Source organism: Cydia splendana, chromosome 18 (genome assembly GCF_910591565.1).
Source record: "Cydia splendana chromosome 18, ilCydSple1.2, whole genome shotgun sequence".
NCBI lineage: Eukaryota > Metazoa > Arthropoda > Insecta > Lepidoptera > Tortricidae > Cydia > Cydia splendana.
This window is the reverse complement of record NC_085977.1, coordinates 2,793,790-2,811,772: the sequence shown is the minus strand read 5'-3', so window position 1 is coordinate 2,811,772 and position 17,983 is coordinate 2,793,790. Positions and strand designations below refer to the sequence as shown.

The window sequence follows — 17,983 nt, the reverse complement described above, 5'->3', positions numbered from 1 at the left end:
TAGAAATTAAATGGAACTAAAAATTTCCATACTAAATTGTTGCCAAGCAGTTACGTAGGAAGTGGCGCCCTCAACAATTTTCTACAATTTCTTGTCGGACTATATAGGTACGTTGTTTTGCCGGCTGATCGGTGATCACGAGGTGCTTTCCATAGAATACGAAGCTCCGGCCCGGCCCCGACCCGGTCTAACGTGAGACGTGAGTCATCCTGAACGTGGCGTCTCTGGTTATGACGCATCCAGATTTATTGCTGTAAGTTACATAATATATCACGTGGTAGAGTTTATAATGCAGGAAATGTTTAATATTAGAATTAATTATATGGAATTAATATAATGTAAGTAATAAGTATATGTTATATTGTATATATTGTGAAACACTTAGTTAAGGATTATCAAACTGCACTCGGGACTTAATCGCGTATTTAAGTTTTAAAATTTACATTGCAATTTTAATCGGGACGAGGGTTTTAAGATCTCATCCACATGGAATCCAGTCATTAGTATATGTAAGCGGAAAAGAATATCGACAGTCGATAAATCGAATATCGTTAGTGTTGTGTGTCGACAGAGTAACATCCCTAGTGCGCAAAACGTTCAGACTGATAAACAAGATCAAGTGCGGGTAGTTCGAAAAACTCGCGCGGCTAGAAGATGTTGATGTCAACTTGAGCCAGTCTTCTCCGAGACCATAGTCTAATAAAACATGGTCTTCCATTCCCAGAGTGACACGGGCCTACGTCACAACAACATGGCCGCTATATATAGCGCTATCGCATATTATCATATAGCGCTGTCGCATGATGACGTAGGCCCGTGTCAGTTAGGTGACCTAGAATAGACGGGAATGGAGTACCAGGCGGAGTATATTATTATACCATGTCCGAGACCACGGGGACAACGCCGTCCTCGAAACGTCGGAGGTAAATTTTAAAACTTAAATACGCGATTAATCCCGAGTGCAGTTTGATAATGTTTAATAATCGTACTTAGTTAAGGATTTTTCATTTCCACTACGTAGCGGACAAATAAAATTTAAAGTTAGAAAATTATCATTAACAGTCAACTACTTAGGGCCTGGTTACAACTTTGTAGAAAATTGCTACTTGCAAATGTATGCAAGTAGGTATGTATGTTTGTGGCAAATGTATGAACTCGTAGTGAACACTAATCAATGTGTAAAGAGGACCCAATGTCCCATCTACTCGTATGTATTGATCTTATTTGCTTCTCTTTAGGTACGGAGTTAGAGCAAGACCAAGATAACTCTGCAGCGATTTTTGTAGCACAGCCGTGCAATTGTTATGTAAACGTTATAATTTTCTAGAAGTTTGACGCATAAAATAACACTTACATACACGTCTGTGCTATTAAAATCGCTACCGTAAAACGGGGTGAGTAGGTTTCGCGGGGAGAGGTGGGTTATGAATGGGGAGAGAAGGTTTGAGAGGGGGGTGAGAAGGGATTTTAAGGCTACTGCTACAAAAATAATGTATTCCAATTTAAAATGGAGGAGGATATAGTAATACGCATAATAAAAAAAATCGATCCAACAATCTTCCAAAATCACCTTTGTATGAAAACACCTCTCACCCCAAATACGAGGCACTACGGGGTGAGGTGGGTGTTCCTCTTTATCGTCAAAGTTATGAAATGGAACTACCCAAAATTAAATAAAAACTAAAATACAAACGTCCGGAACACTTATTATATACACCATTCAGTTTTCATATGTAAAAATAAAATGTTACCGAGGTTTGAATTTCAGTTTTGACCCTACTCACCCCATTTTACGGTACAGAGTTATCTTGGTCTGACTCTATTGTAATGATTGCTGTGCATATTAACACTACGTACCTACGTGCTTAATGAAACAAAAATACATTATATTTATATTTTATTTATGAAATTTTACACAAAAATTAGCTTACGGGTAACAATTTATATACTACCAGAATAACATACGTCAGTTACATAATTTTAAAAATCACGTTTCATTTTCTTATTTGTATGTTGATAATTAACTACATCACTTGAAGTTTTATTACCACGTGCCACGTTCTCTGTTTCACGCAACCTATACTTGCAGTTTATAGTTCTTTGTTTATTTTCTTTATAATCGAACAAAGTTTCTATTTCATCCAATTTCCTTAAATACTCCGCCGCATCTAGCACCGTACTTTTTTTACTGGCATGCCATCCAACATGAACTTGTTTAGGAAAATGATTCATTATATCTGCTATAAGCTCTTCATCGGGAATTTTGTTCGGCAGCCATCTTGCTTGAGAAACAAGGTTTATGAAATATTTTGACATAGATTCATCTTCATCACTATAACTGCCACTGACGATTTTTTTCCGCAGCGCATGTTGCGATGCTTTCCCCCAAAATCTTATTATAAAAGATTTTTTTAAATCGTCTGTGTTAGACCAGTATTCTCTATTTGCCCCTGCCCAGTCTTTTGCAGCTCCTTCTAAGCATTCAAATGCAGTGTCTAATCGGTCTTCTTTTGGTACATTTTTCAGGTGAATATTTAAAATATCTAGAAAATTTAGCGGATGTTGTTGTTCGCAACAACTAAACACAGGTTTTTTTGCCTCCAAAAAACTTGTACTTGCTCTGAGTTCTAGCTTTGTTAGTTCGTCAATTTTTTCTGTGGCTTTCATGATTGCGCTTCTAAGCTTCTTCTTGTTGTGGTAAAAAGCATCCTTTTTGCTGATGGTGGTTGATGATCTTTGATTGATTGATGTTGGTTGTTGTGGGTTGGTCCCTGCAGAGTGTTGGTTCGTGTTCGTTGTTCGTGTTATTTGATCAGTTTGTGGTCTCGTCACATTATGAATTGCAGACAATACTCGTTCCACATTAAATAACCCTGGGTTCTTCGGTTGGTTCATTTTTTTTAACTGGAACAAAAAAAAAATTGAAGTAGGGAAATAAGTTTGCATGAAGTTAAACCAATAAATTGAAAAATACGTATTATATCGAATCGAGGCGAACTCGCGCATAGTTCTTTCCGACCATTACGCAAAAAACAGCAAATAAAATCACGTTTGTTGTATGGCAGCCCCACTTAAATATTTATTATATTCTGTTTTTAGTACTTATTTGTTGTTGTAGCTGCAACAGAAATGTGCTGTGAAAATTTCAACTACCTAGCTATCACAGTTCATGAGATATAGCCTGGTGACAGACATACGGACAGCGGAGTCTTCACCCTCAGCGGGGTCCCGTTTTCACCCTTTGGTTACGGGACCCTAAAATTGGAAAAATACGTGTTAAATTTAAAAAAAACACATTATTTTCCTCAGTTAATATGAATACATACAAAAGTAAGAATAACTAATGAAATTCTTTAAAAACAAAAAATTAAGATTAAAAACTCACCTTATTTATACGTAACACGTAAAAATGGGTCGAAGTAAGTCTAACTCAAATAAACTTTAAACTGCAACTGAATTATATTTATTTGAGTTGGTGTTCTCACAACCAGCACTATTAAGACACTGGCAGAAATAACTCCTACCTGCACTTTAAAGCCCATTCGTCTATTATTTTAATGGTAATTTTTATCTCAGATTAATATTTGTCTCTTTCTAGCACTTAAGTAAGATAAGGAGAAAATATTCTCCGGTGATAACATAAAATAAAGGATTATCCTTTTACCGAACACGTGTAGCTCGTGGTATTAGATTACATAGGTAAATAGATTAGATCAAGAACGATGATTTTATATAACTCATCATTGTGTGCTTCCTCTTAAATATTTACATGTTCTCAGTGCCTACTTAAAAAAATCAACAATATAAAATATATAGATAGAAATTTCAAGTATAAAGGATGACTCACGTAAGACCGGGCCGTGTCCGGGCCGGAGCTTCTGGCGCATTGTTTTCTATGGAAAGCATCACGTGATCGCCTGTCATGTCATAGAAAAGTAAGCGCCGGAAGCTTCGGCCCGGACACGGCCCGGTCTAACGTGAGTCGTTTTTAAGTAATAAGCACACGCCAAAGTGGCCAAGATACAAGTCCGATTATATTTTTCTTTAATATTTGTGAGAATGCAAATGTTATTAAAAAAAAACATAATTTTTACACAACATTAATATTTAAATGTTCTATTGAATATTCACCATAATGAATAAAAAGTATAAAAACTAAATGGTTTATCCTTGTTCATAACATAACTTATTCCAAAATTAAAACCAATAGGTATCCTAAGTAGATCTATATTTAGCGATTTGACAGACAGGCGCGACAGAGTCGTACTTTTTTGGTACGGAATCCTAAAAAGAGAAACAGTGAAAAGAGATAAACATGTACAAATAAGGAACATAAAGAAGAAGGATAGATAGAGAGGTTCGTCGGTATCGCTGTAGATAATGCCGAGGCACTAATCTGTTCTCTGGCACCTGAGACAATGGGCCGGTGGCAACACGGCTTAACCGTCGTTTCGTAATCGGCATAGAAACCTATGGTTTTTAATTTATATTATGGGTTTGCCTCGATTATATGGAAGTTTCTGTTGCCCTTGAAATAAATATTTTGGTACCTATTTACAACACAAAGCAAGAATTAGTGCAAGTACATAACCTCAAAAGTATATCATAATGATCACAGTTACTTAAGTATGTCAAACCAATGTTAACCCTTAAATTTAGCAAAAGTCGTGAAAGGTAGCGAGTTTAACTCTCATCGAAGCTCAATAATGATTTGGGATCAGAAAAAAATACAAAAAGACTGTCAAAGTCAATTGACGTGCCAATTTATGGGTGTGATAATATTAAAACTCATCTAGACATTCAAAAGTAAAAATGATTATAAAATTTATGAATAATGTTAACTTTGTTAACTAATGTAATATATTATTTTTATGGTTAAATATATTAAACAGATAATATTTATTTAAAAAGCTCACGAAAGCCCTCGAGTATTTATCATGAATTGTTTATTTCTTAAATATGCAGCACGTGTTGTTGGTGGTAAAAATAATAAGTCAAGTATACTTACCAGTTATCAGTGTTATCACTTTTACGATCCGTATTTTGTTTTACCCTTCACAATGGAAACAAAAGAACGCCTATGGTTGTTATTAGGAAAAGCGTGTTATTTTGCCTCCTCGTTTATGATTGTTTTATAGATTAAACATAATAGAAACAAACGAACGGCAATAATCTGTATTTGCATACCCTTTTAAGATAACAAGATAATAGCGTTGTCTTTAAAAATTAAATTCCCATTCCCTCCTTACTTGCTTGGTAAGTACCTACACATTTGTATTAAAGATTTATTAACTTATTTGTTCGTGAGGTATTTTGATAGTCATTTAGTTTAATATTCCAATTTGCATCCACAGAATTACGTCGTTGTCAAAGATAATTGTCGACCGATAGTTAACTAACAGTTTGCATAGTAACCGGGCATACCCCGCTTATTATGCAAGAGAGCAGTGGGGTGATTCCGTATAAAAGACACGCGGAATGGGATGTACTTTTTCGTCCCCTCAATTCCATGAACCGACCAGTAGGAAAATAATAAGCTAGGGTCTTAATATATTTGCGAAAATTGTTAAATATCCTGAATATAAACCTCACCGAATTATAATAAAAAAAAATTAGAATGCGGCCAATTCCGTCATAGGGAAAATTCCGTGCAGAGGCATACAATTGCTATTATTTACAACCGTAGAGATAGGAGCCCATGTGCTTTTGACTGCTGAAACTAAAAGCAATCGCTGCTTTGTGGCTTTGTGGACGAAATTACCAATCGTGTACTGTTTTAGAAAAAAAAACGCTTGTAGACGGAGTTTGCCATATGACGGATTTGGCCACATTGACCTTATTAAACACAGTGATTTTGTTATGTCTTACCACATACTGAGGGGTGAATAAATAAGTCATACTGAACAAACTTTTAAGTAAGCTAAAAAATATGCTGTGTCAGACATTTCGGATAATCATATACATAATTATAATAATTTGAATCTCACCTTTAGTTAAATTTTATTTACAGTACATAATGGTGCTACTTTTCCGCCCTAGGGCGGGATTAAGGACAATACGTGCGAAAAGGTAATTCGCACTTGTATCGTAATGTACTATTTTGATAAAAATTTGGTAATAATCTGTGAAATAAAGGTACAAGCCCTGTCCTTATTTTTGCATTGTCATCTAAAACCCATTGCGAACTCATCCAAAAAAGTTTATACCAGTACTTTCCGTTTTATGGTCCAGATTTAGCACTAGTTGAATGCCCATATAGCAGTAAACGGATGATCCTGCTGTAAACCGATCCCAGAGACAGTTCACTAATAAAGACTGCAAATAACTAAACAAAGTTGCGTAATGCGCTAAGCTAACATTCCATTTCTGACCGCAGCTGTACTACTGTTCCGACAGGTCGATGTTATTGTCAATTTCCGTAGTAAAATGAATGACAAGACGGTGAATGACAGTAACGTCGCAACATTAGTGCAGCTGTAGTTGGAAATGGACTGTGACCTTTACTCGTCATTGATGTGTGGACAGTGTACAGGTTTGCCAGAGTTACAGTAGGCGTCCATAAACAACTTGGACCGCTTACCATCAGGCGAGCCATGTGCTTATTTGCCACTGTCGAGGTATAAAAATAAAGTTATTTCCCCACCCCCATTTGGATAGCAACAAATTCGAGCTAGTCATTCGACTGCACCCTGCACACTAACTTCTGTTGAAAACTTCAAAACTGTATGTAGTAAGAAAGTTTTAGTGGAGTACCTACCTAACTAATGGATATCGTTAAGATGTTAAACAGGGATTGAAGAGTAGGTATTATAAAATACTAGCTTTGCCCGCGACTTCGTCTGCGTGGAATTAGTGACAGCAGCTAAAGTAGATATAGCGCCTGGATAATGCTAATAGCAATCATTCAATTCGCGCATTGCTTACTTCAATTATTAGGCAATTCATTAACTCTTTCAATTCCACCTCCCTTTGCACTCTCTTCAGGGATGATTTGCGACATAAAAACTATCCTATGTCCTTCCCAGGGACTATCTCTATACTATATTTCAACTAAATCGGTTCAGCGGTTTAAGCGTGAAGAGGTAGCAGACAGACAGAGAGACACACTTTTGCATTTATAATTTTAGTATGGATATGAAACTTTGATCTCGCTTAGGTAAAACTACAGGCTGGCCCAAAAATACATAGAAAGATTTTTTACTGTGCATACTGTTGGTAATTCTAACAAACGTTTGCTTGGTGATTTTATCAATCATAGAAAAAAGGAGAACATTTTGAAAATAATAAGTTTTGTTTCAGTTAAATTATTGTAGATTTAATTTTTGATGACGTTTTGTAAAAGATTTGTAAGTAAGTAAGTAAAAAAATAATCCTAAAAATTCTTTGTCAACGTATTTTTGGGTCACCTCGGATCGAAGGATCGCTACTTTGTATGGTTAACAATCTTAATTATTTTCTTGTCTTTGCCAATACCTAAGCGACAGAAAACGAATAAAACGGGATAAGGTTCTTTATGGCCCCACATAGACGCACTGTGTTATCTTAATTTTGTTTGTAACAGTCATAAACTTGGTATTTTATTTTAGCATTCTACATGGAATCCTTTTGAGCGGAAAATTTACCGAATAGACTGGTTCCGATTTATATTCTAAAGGATGACTCACGCTAGACCAGGCCGGGGCCGGGCCGGAGCTTTAGGCGCTTCAATTTCTATGGAAAGCACCACGTGATCACCGATCAGCCGTCATAGAAAAGGACATGTCGGACGCCCCGGCCCGGGCACGGCCCGGTCTAGCGTGAGTCATCCTTAAGCGTCCACTGCTGTCGGCACGCACTTGTTACAGTTAAATGTTAGGGTTAGAAATAGAGATGGGTCGCGGGTATTTACCCAATTTACCCACCCAGGTAAATACCCGGTAAATACCCATCTACCCGGTATTTACCCGTATCTACCCAAATGGACGGGTAGATTCATTTCTTGTTGCACATGTCGATTTGTGTTAAAGTGGAGATATAAACCGAGTTAATGGCTGTAATTATTGTGTGTCATTTAAAATGAAATGGTTTAGTTGCAGTTGCAGTTGTAACTAAGGAATTTTTAGTACAATTTTGATAAATATTAAAAAAACGCCGTCATAAGAGTATTTTTTTTAGACTTGAGTAAATTATCGTACTTATACGTTGATAATACACATTCCAACTTCGGTCGGCGGGGGGTGTGGTTGGGGGGAGGGGGGCAAAAGTGAACTTTTTCATATTTCTTGGAATCTGTCATTCATATCGAAAAATGTTGTATGTACAAACTAAAGTAGACATAATTTTCTACAAAAAAGGTTATATACATTTTTGTCCTAAAACTAACTGTGTTTGACTTATAAGCTTCACAAGTTGGGATAAGGCACAATTTTTTTTTATTATCATTCATAAGTATTCTTTATTTTCATCTTTCTAATGTATATTAAAAGCATTTTAAAACATTTCCGGAAGCCAGGGAATGATTTTACACGATTTTCATAATTGGACTGATATGTTAAAATCGAACTTCACCTCATAGCAACCTTTTCGTAATTAGTTTGAACATACATTTTATGTAACATTATAAAAAAATACTTAAATTAATCTTATTTATACTCACATACCATAAAACACATCAAATTTAGAAGAAAAACGAAAATACCCGCGTATATACCCGCGGGTAGGTAAATATCGGGTATTTACCGGGTAAATACCCGCTCTCGGGTATTTATAGTTAGAAACTTTCGCTTTTATATCATTTCATTAATTATTCTTCTTAAGTTAGGCATTTTATAATATGAATATAAAAGTAAAATATAAAAACACTTATAAAACATTACAAAAAATATATAAGCACATTATAAAAAACCTAACCTAACCCAGCAAGCTTCGTTGCCTAAACTGGTTACTCGACTGAAAAGCTCTCTATTATATTACGATTGTATAAAATACAATTGTGCACTATGGTACTAATTACAACAAAAACCCCGTAATTAGACGTAACTAGGCAAACGATAAGACGTTTATAATGACACTTCCTCACCTTGTTTTGTTCCAATCAGTGCAAAGTTAGGTTAGTCGGACTCCCACCCTTTGTTTCTAAACCAAAGTCGATCAATGGAGCAACGCCTTCCATTCAATTAACTCTCAATCGATGTAGTCTACGCCGACCCGACGCCGAGCGATAATTTGATTGCAGTTTGATATCTTACTTTGCTTCGACGGGTTAGCCGAGGTAAGTTTTAGAGGAAAATTGTTCGCTTAACTTCAAACTCGGGTAAATCCATTCGACCCTCAGCAAATCTACCCTATTACCTTTTCTTAATGAGCGTTTCTTTTATTTATTGCCATTTTTATATATTGTGACCTTTTTTGCCACTTTTGTGTTATTTCTACTCAGAATCACGAACTCGAAAAAGGATCAAAAGATCCTAATGGGATAAAAAATGACCCAGAATTTTTTCCAACTGTGTTACCATTTCCACATATACTTTGTATGGCGGTAACTAAAAGGAAAGTTTGAAAAATGTATGGAAATTTTAGGACACTTTTTTTCTACTATAAAGATGAAAAGGGCTCGCGACCCCGACTAGAAATAACACAAAAGTGGCAAAAAAGGTCACAATATACAGGGTGGAAAGGCACGACGATCCTTCCCGGAAGTATTAGGTCGTTTAAGTGATACAGAGACTATTGGTAATGGTAAGAATCGTTAATTGAGTAAAAAATAAAAATTGCAAAAATACTACTTTTTAACTGTGGTGATAACCCTATAGCATGTGCACATGACGGCTAGATTAAGGATCTCCGTCGGGAAAGCTCGGGACTTTACACTTTTTTCCGATCGTTGACAGTATCGCAATGATGTATGAATGACGCATAAATGTCAAATAAATCAAATGCATGCAAAAATATTACAAACAATTTTATTACTTTCTTAGATAATTACTTTTTTCCAATATTTAATACTATCTTCTTTTCACATACGGTGTTCAAATGTACCTCCGTGTATTACAACGCCGCCGCAGCCCGTACCCGAGTATGTCGATGCACATGCGATATAGTGTATGCTCTTCGTCATTTATCCTCCGCAGAAAGCACCAATTAGCCTTTGTCTCATTTCGTCCGCAGTTTCACATTCCGTTTGGTTTGGTACACCATATCTTTTACACAGCCCCACAAATTTAAATAGCCACGAGCATCTAACATTTTTATTTGAAGAATATGACATTCAATAAGTATAGTTCAATGAAAATTTAATTTCAATCATCAGACGTCTTGTCTATTTCCTACCACGCAAGAAGGTTTGTTAGTTTGGTATTGAAGAAGTATTTATTCTTGATTTATTCTTAGTATTTCATTTTTGCAAGTTCATTTGGTGCAACTAACACAACCTACTTGTTATTTTTAATTATTTTAGATAGTTTCCAATTATTCGAAAATAATTTTGTAAAACGTGTTAAGAAACTAAAACCTTTTTATCAGTCAAGGAAACCAGAGATATTTATAAGACGATTGCGTACTTTTGAGTGGTTGTCAATGTCACCATTTGAACTGTCGTTGTAAACAATGTTGTGGTTAGTATTATTAATATTAAGGAATAACATAACTATTTCATTCAAGTATTGAACAAGTGGAACCACTAAGAAAGCGAAAATCCTGCAATGATTCTTACCGTGCTGTAAGCAGACCTAAAAATGGTTAGATGGCAACAAATTAGCATAATTTCCTGTCGAATACTGATTGTTTACAAGTAAGTTCATTGACCCTGTCACCTGTTAGGGTTAGAACAAAGTAGTTTTTTGCGTGGATGTTTAAAAGGTCATAATTTAGAAACGGTTGCCCATATTAACATAGTTTCTATGGAGAAAATATAGAGCTTAGGCTAAACTATCTCCCATTTCCGGAAAGGATCGTCGTGCCTTTCCACCCTGTATAAAAATGGCAAAACATAAAAAGAAACTCTCTAATAACAAAATCGCATAATCTGACCGATGGATGGGACTCAATTTTTTGATCAGTTTTCCCTAAATACAGGGAAACATCATCGTCTGCCTGCGCCATTTCCCATCATCTGGGGTCCCGACCCTTGGGTCTCCTTGTCCGTTTTCTCCGTCCCGGGCGATTTTTGAATTTCGAGCGCTCGATTTTTTCCCTCGAAAATCTGTATGAAAACGGCGAAATGATAATGCGATGAGAATCTAGTACAATTGATAACTCGCTTTCAATTGTATTAGTATACAATACGTTTAGGTACCTATTATATTTGTTCTGACGGTTTCTTTATAGGTAATAATGTGTGAAATTCATAATGAATTCTAGTTTTAGTTGTACGTACAAGCGTTCATCACTCATCGAGAAGATCTAAAGACAACTCATTTGGTAACCTACCTATAAGTGATGAAAATGAAAAAATATTTATTCAGTTTAAGAATTACTTATACAGTTGTAAGTGTTGGCGCCTCTTTTTAAGTAACAAATACCATCAGTTATCCAAAAACAGTTTGCAAATTTTGAAGATAACTTACATATAATGTGCAAAGGTAGGTATACTTACGAACACTGCAAGTTAACTTAAAGCTTGTAAAAACACAATCCTCCAATAACAACACAAAATAACATTGTTGTACAAACCACTCACACCTTCCCCAGCGAAACACCGGCCGATTAAGTTAGGGCCCTCATTTCGCCGATCCCGGCGTTCGATTACCGGTAAATACTTTTCCGATACGTACGAGGCTCGCCGGGGCAACTAGGCATTTAGCAAACAGGTGGGTCGATCTTTTTACAAGCTTTTATATAACTTGCAATGTTTGTAAGTACCTATGTATGTTCGAGTCAAATCTTGCAAACTAAATTAGATCCACTTCCCATTATTCGGTTGAGCTGAATTCACACATTATGCAAGTAAGTTGAGTGATAATGCAACATTAAAATACCATCGAGCTAAATAATTTGATGATGGATCCGAGATGAGGCGGCGGCCATAGGAACTCTGTGAGAAAACAACGCAACCTACTTATGTTTGGGTTTGTAAGATTTGGCTTGATGAGTATGAGTACCTATAGTTGCCAGTTAAAAGAAAAGTACAGTCAGCAATAAATGCTTGTATCAAGAATTAATTTTCTATATAGGTAACACTTTAAAATCGCGCGTTTTGTACACATATTTAATTACCACAGCTGGTGCAACTCAGCTGAAACGTCGGAATTTAAGGTAAAAGTAATGAAATTATATCGCGGTAGACCCGTTTGTATAATTAAATTAATTTTCTGTCAAAATTCTTATACATATTTAATAGCTGGTGCAACTCAGCTGAAACGTCGGAATTAAAGGTAAAAACAATGAAATTATATCGCGGTAGACCTGTTTGTGTAATTAAATACAGTAAAACCTGGTTAAGTGGGACCTGGATAAGTGAGAAACCTCTATAGCTGGGACTCATGGTGCGGTCCCGACACTTTAGCACTGAATTACCTCTGTTAGTGAGATAAAACGGACCTCTATAACTGGGATTAGTTGTTGTGATTTTATAGTCACATTTACCTCTATAATTGAGACAGAGAGTGTGTTTTACCTCTTTTAATGAGACTGTATTTATAAGATTACATTTTCCTAATTGTTTTTTTACAATTTTATACGAATTACCTCTGTATCTGATATAACGTCAATCTATGACCTCTCTAACTTGGACTTTATTGATCTATTTCCGTATTCTTACTAACTCTTAGTCTATCCACAAATTCCGCATTTGCTTAATTCTGTCTAAACGACTTCAAGTTTCATTTAGTTATGTAGTTTATGTAGTTTATGTAGTTAAAACTATCGAAACGAAAGCTGACATTTTGATAAGTAACAAGAATAAACAAATTTTCATTTACTTAATTTCTAAGACGCAATGAATTCCGTATCAAATTTAATTGAAAAAATCTATCCTTTGGAAAATCATTCATAATAAATTCAAAGAAATATTTAAACAGACTTATAAAATATTTAGGGACAAGGATTATTTTACCTAAACATTTAAAGATAATTACAAAATACCTTAATAACCACCTCTATAACTGAGATATATCCTCTATTATCACCTCTATTAATGGGACCCTCTGTAAATGAGACAGAAATGTATTTGTACCTGGCTAACTGAGAGCCTGGGTAAGTGGAATACCTCTTTAAGTGAGACAAATCTGCTCGTCCCTTGAAGTCTCACTTATCCAGGTTTCACTGTATATGTAAAAAACGCGAGAGTTTAAAGTGACCTTATTAGAAAAGGCATAAGGTCCACCGATGTACAGTTAACAGCGTGGGCGATGGCACGTTCTACAAAATCTACACCATTATTTTCAACAAAAATCACGTACAGTTTATTCAACAAATTCGCAGCCTGAAAACCTCGATAACTCATAAACGTAATACTGTTATTCCGCTTACAATTAAAATTATTCCAAATACACATTTCGCTCGCCACCTGTCAAGCCAAACCGCGAAATTCATGGTCAAATAAATTCTCTCATTTATTTTCGCGATTCCACGCATTCGGGATACCGATTCAGATTTGATAACGTGTTATGGTTTTGATCTTGTTGTTGTTTTGTTGTTGTTGGTTGTTGTTGTTTGATTTATTTGTGTGATGTCACAGATATTTGTTCCTATAATATAGAGTGCTGGTGGCCTAGCGGTAAGAGCGTGCGACTTTCAATCTGCAGGAGGTCGCGGGTTCAAACCCCGGCGCGTACCAATGAGTTTTTCGGTACTTATTGTTATGTAGGTACGGAATATCATTTGACATTTACCAGTCGCTTTTCGGTGAAGGAAAACATCGTGAGGAAGCCGGACTAATCCCGATAAGGTCTAGTTTACCCTCAGGGTTGGAAGGTCAGATGGCAGTCGCTTTCATAAAAACTAGTGCCTACGCCAATTCTTGGGAATAGTTGTCAAGCGGACCCTAGGCTCTCATGAGCCGTGGCAAAATGCCGGGACAACGCGAAGATGTTGATGATGACAGATATTTGTTCCTGAGTCTTGGTTGTTTTCTATATACCTATGTATTTATTAAATACATATTTATATCAGTAGGAGGTACACCTTATAAAACAAAGTCCCCTGCCACGTCTGTCTGTTTAAATATATACATATATATTATATTGTTTTTATTTTACATGACATTTGATTTAATTAATATAACCAAATTAAATGAGAGAAACTAAATGAATATAAATCAACAATATTTGTAAAAGAACACACACTAGCACATATCGCCGTGTGCCGGCTATACGGCCACAATTTAAAATTTTTAATTTTCTGGATTATTGCAGATTTGTATTCAAAATTGTTCAATTTACGACCTTATTTCGAGAGCCATAGCATAAAAGGTCTTTAAGAGCCTTTTTCTCACAAGTGGCCTTATGGATTTGACCATAAATTGTCAGATGATTCCCTGCAATACAGCCACTTGCCAGTCTGCCGCCTCCTGCTCCCGCGGCGTTCGCACGTGAACCTGACGGCCCTTTTGAGTTGTGGCTATATAGCACACGTTTTAAATGAAGCTTTTGAGTTGCGTCCTAGAAAGATAATGTTGCTGATTATAAGCTAGTTACACATATTATCGATACAGTGATCTTGTTCCTATCAAAGTTGATAAAATAAAGGGATTTTAACTATTTTGGTGTTTTTATTTATATTTGCATGGTAACCCTTATCCAATAATTTTGTGTTTAAATTTGGCCGCATCCCAAAATCTTTAAAAAACGTGTCTGCAATACGGCCACAACTCTAAATACCTGTCTTTTGGGCCTTGTGTCTTAAAAAATATACATTTCTTTTAAAAAGTGGCGTGGTCATAAGGAGGGTTATATCATTCCGAGTAAAAAAAGCTAAATTTTAAATTCATAAACCTAAAACTAAAGGAGAATGATCCTATTAAACACCCGGAACTATACTCTCACAACTTTGAGACGCGATTTCTCGAAAAAACGGTTTTTTGAGATGTGGCAGTGTAGCAGGCACACGGCGATATTATCAGTATCTATACAAGTCAACATATTGCACGTGTTGATCATTCCGATTATTACAGCGTGTCGATCTTAAAATGTAGTAACAGATGTTTACATTTACAAGTAAAATAGGGGTTATGAGTCGGGGCAAGGCGGAAAAAAGAACCCAGAGACACCGTAATCATTATACTGTGTGGGCCCTTTGCGTTGCTATCGGGCATTATCGGGTCGAATAAAAAAAATGCTAAATGGCGTAAAATGTTATATTGTACAATTTGTAAGATTTAATCGCTAAGTCAGCTAATAGTGTAAACCTGCTAAACCCATTTCCAAAATTAATTTAATTTCAACTTTATCGCCGTTGTAAGCAGATACAAATCGTATTATTTTCTAAAATTCATTTATTTAGCTGCTTTACACTTTTAACCAACGAGGATATAAGTCGTAAATAGTAACACATTGTTGGGTTTGTAAAGTTTATACAAATATTTTGTATTATATTTTATTCATTCTCAAAACAATTTTTAGACATCATTCCTAAAATAAATCGGTTTTACAATTTTTCACACAACCAACAATTAACAGTACTCACAATAGATTATCGAATACCTTGGTAGGTATTCGATATTCGTGTGTAATATGTAAAATGTGTTTTATAGGGTTAGTACCCACAACTTAATTTTAACTTAAATGAAAACAAAGTTAACACACACTACATTAGCGAATATAGGTAATAAACTTAGTACTAAGTAAACTAAAACACCTTTTACATAAAATCATCATCAGCATATATAAGTAAGTATACGATTGAATAAGTTTTCCAATAGGTGTTGCGGCTGATAGGCGTTATTAATGTTATTATGTTATGTTATGCGTGTTGGGCAGTATTCAGGTCACTCGCATATATACACTACACAAAAAACCATCAATACAACTAATCCTATTAGAAATTAAAACTTATACCTAAATATACTCAATCATTAAATTAATAAATTACATTAAAATTAACTTGAAACTAAACTAAATTTAAACTATAATAAGTTAACAACGTAATAATTATATTTAATTAATTTAGCACTACACAAACATAACTAATTACAAATTATCACTAAAAACGTGTCTTAATCGCGTACTACCCCGCGTACGACCTGTTTTTAGTGATAATACTGATAATGCTCTACAAAAATCGAGAGAATTCATAACAATACTACCTATACCTATACTTTATGTGGAAGAGTTGGCGAAATCCATGAACAGAATGCCCACTAATGGGCAGAGGCCTCTCATGTAATGAAATGCTAAAGAAACTACGGCTAGCGGATAATGGACACACACCTTTGAATCTCTTCGCAGATGAATGCAGGTTTCCTCACAATGTTTTTAACAATTATCCAGCTAATATTTGGTCATTGCCCCTCCGGCCTCCTTTACCTTTGTACACCGCCTGTTCATTGATCCTACCAAGTTTTCACACACAGTAGTTACCCTAAGCGAATCCCAAACCTCTTTAACATGGTCGACAGTTGCCTCCTTGGTCCTTTCGGCTCTCATGTCCCACCGCTGAACCATAATAGCCCATAAATTTACAATGGGATTGAGATCCGGGGAGCGGACGGGCACTGTAATGTTGTTATTTCAGGTTCCCGCGTTATCCAGTCCGTGACTAATCGACACTAAACTTGTGGATCGGGCAGTTGTCATGGACTAACAATATTTCAGGCATTTCTGTCGCTCGATAGATAGCTCTTACCGACGGCAGCAGTACATCTCTCAGTACTGAGAGGTAATTTTCCCCAGTGGCCCTTTCTGGTAAAAATACCAGCTCACCAGGAACATTAGCACTCATCCACGCCCACATATTAACCGTCACTCTTCCAGACTCTTGATTTGGCAGCACGTTTTCAGGGTTATACCGGGTATTATTCATGCACCATAAATGCTTCCGGCCATGTTGGATAGACTTGAAAGTCTTTTCGTCAGCAAATATGACGCATGAAAAATCAAAATTTTCCATTTCTTCGGCCAACCTAAGACGTGGTGCCTTATGAGCATCTGTAAGGTGTATTTTCACAGCCGGAATGCGGCAGTGTATTCCGGCATCATGAAGAGCTCGCCGGACGGTTGAGATGTGGCAGTTAAATTGATTTGCAAAATGCCGCGTCGGGGTAAACGGATTCAGGTAGAAGGCTGCCATAATTTCTCTCACGCCGGCTGGATTAATTATACTACGTGGAGCTGGTCGCCTTCTTGCAGTAACGTTGCCATCACTCTCGTAATGGTTAACCCATTTAGCGACAGTGTTCCTCTGCAAACAAAGATAAAATAACAATATTAAGAAGGAGTACAGTATTGATTATAGCTACAAAATACAAAAAAAACGTAGCACATGAATAAAAGGTCACTCGGCTTTTTATAAAAACTGGCCCAGTGCAGTCGGACTCGCGCCCCATGAGTTCCGTAAAGTTACACAATTTTTCCCCTTTTTTTTTCTCAAGACCGACATTTGTAATTTCATCAGGTTTTCCTGTAATCTATAGGTATAGAACTATTTTATGTATTTTTTTTGAGCACCGACTTTGCTCCCATGCACAAGAAATAACTGATTAGTGTAATGGAGTTTATTAACTTACCGTAAGGTGTAACTCTCTTGCTATTTGCGCTTTCTTGTAACCCTGCTCCCACAGGACTACAATTTTACTTCTCTCCAATTCACTTAAGTTTGCTGGCATGGTGACTGAACGTTCAATTTATTTAATTTAAAATTTACTTGTTGTGACTTAAGGAAAGCGTTGTTGACACGAGGCCGTTTAAAATGCAACTGATAGACCAATATCGATGGTCAACACATGTTTGGGTTGGTCAGGTCAGAACCCAAAAACAATACCGATGCAATATACTTATTGCACGACCGTGATTGGTTGTAATAGAAGGAGGCGTGACGTTTTAAAGTTTGGGGTGCAAGCGATTTTGCAAAA

The 17,983-nt window shown here is 36.1% G+C and overlaps 1 protein-coding gene across 1 annotated transcript in view; it reads right to left on the bottom strand.

The window, feature by feature from the left end:
* LOC134799680 (uncharacterized) overlaps window positions 1-17,737 on the bottom strand; it is a 39,915-nt gene extending 22,178 nt beyond the window's left edge. Inside the window, exons 1-2 of the mRNA XM_063772120.1 lie at window positions 17,639-17,737; window positions 16,759-17,313 (exon numbers count right to left, since the gene is read on the bottom strand). Coding sequence (XP_063628190.1) covers window positions 16,759-17,313; window positions 17,639-17,737 — 654 coding nt within the window. The remainder of the gene's footprint in view (window positions 1-16,758; window positions 17,314-17,638) is intronic.
* Between the last annotated feature and the right edge of the window lie 246 nt (window positions 17,738-17,983).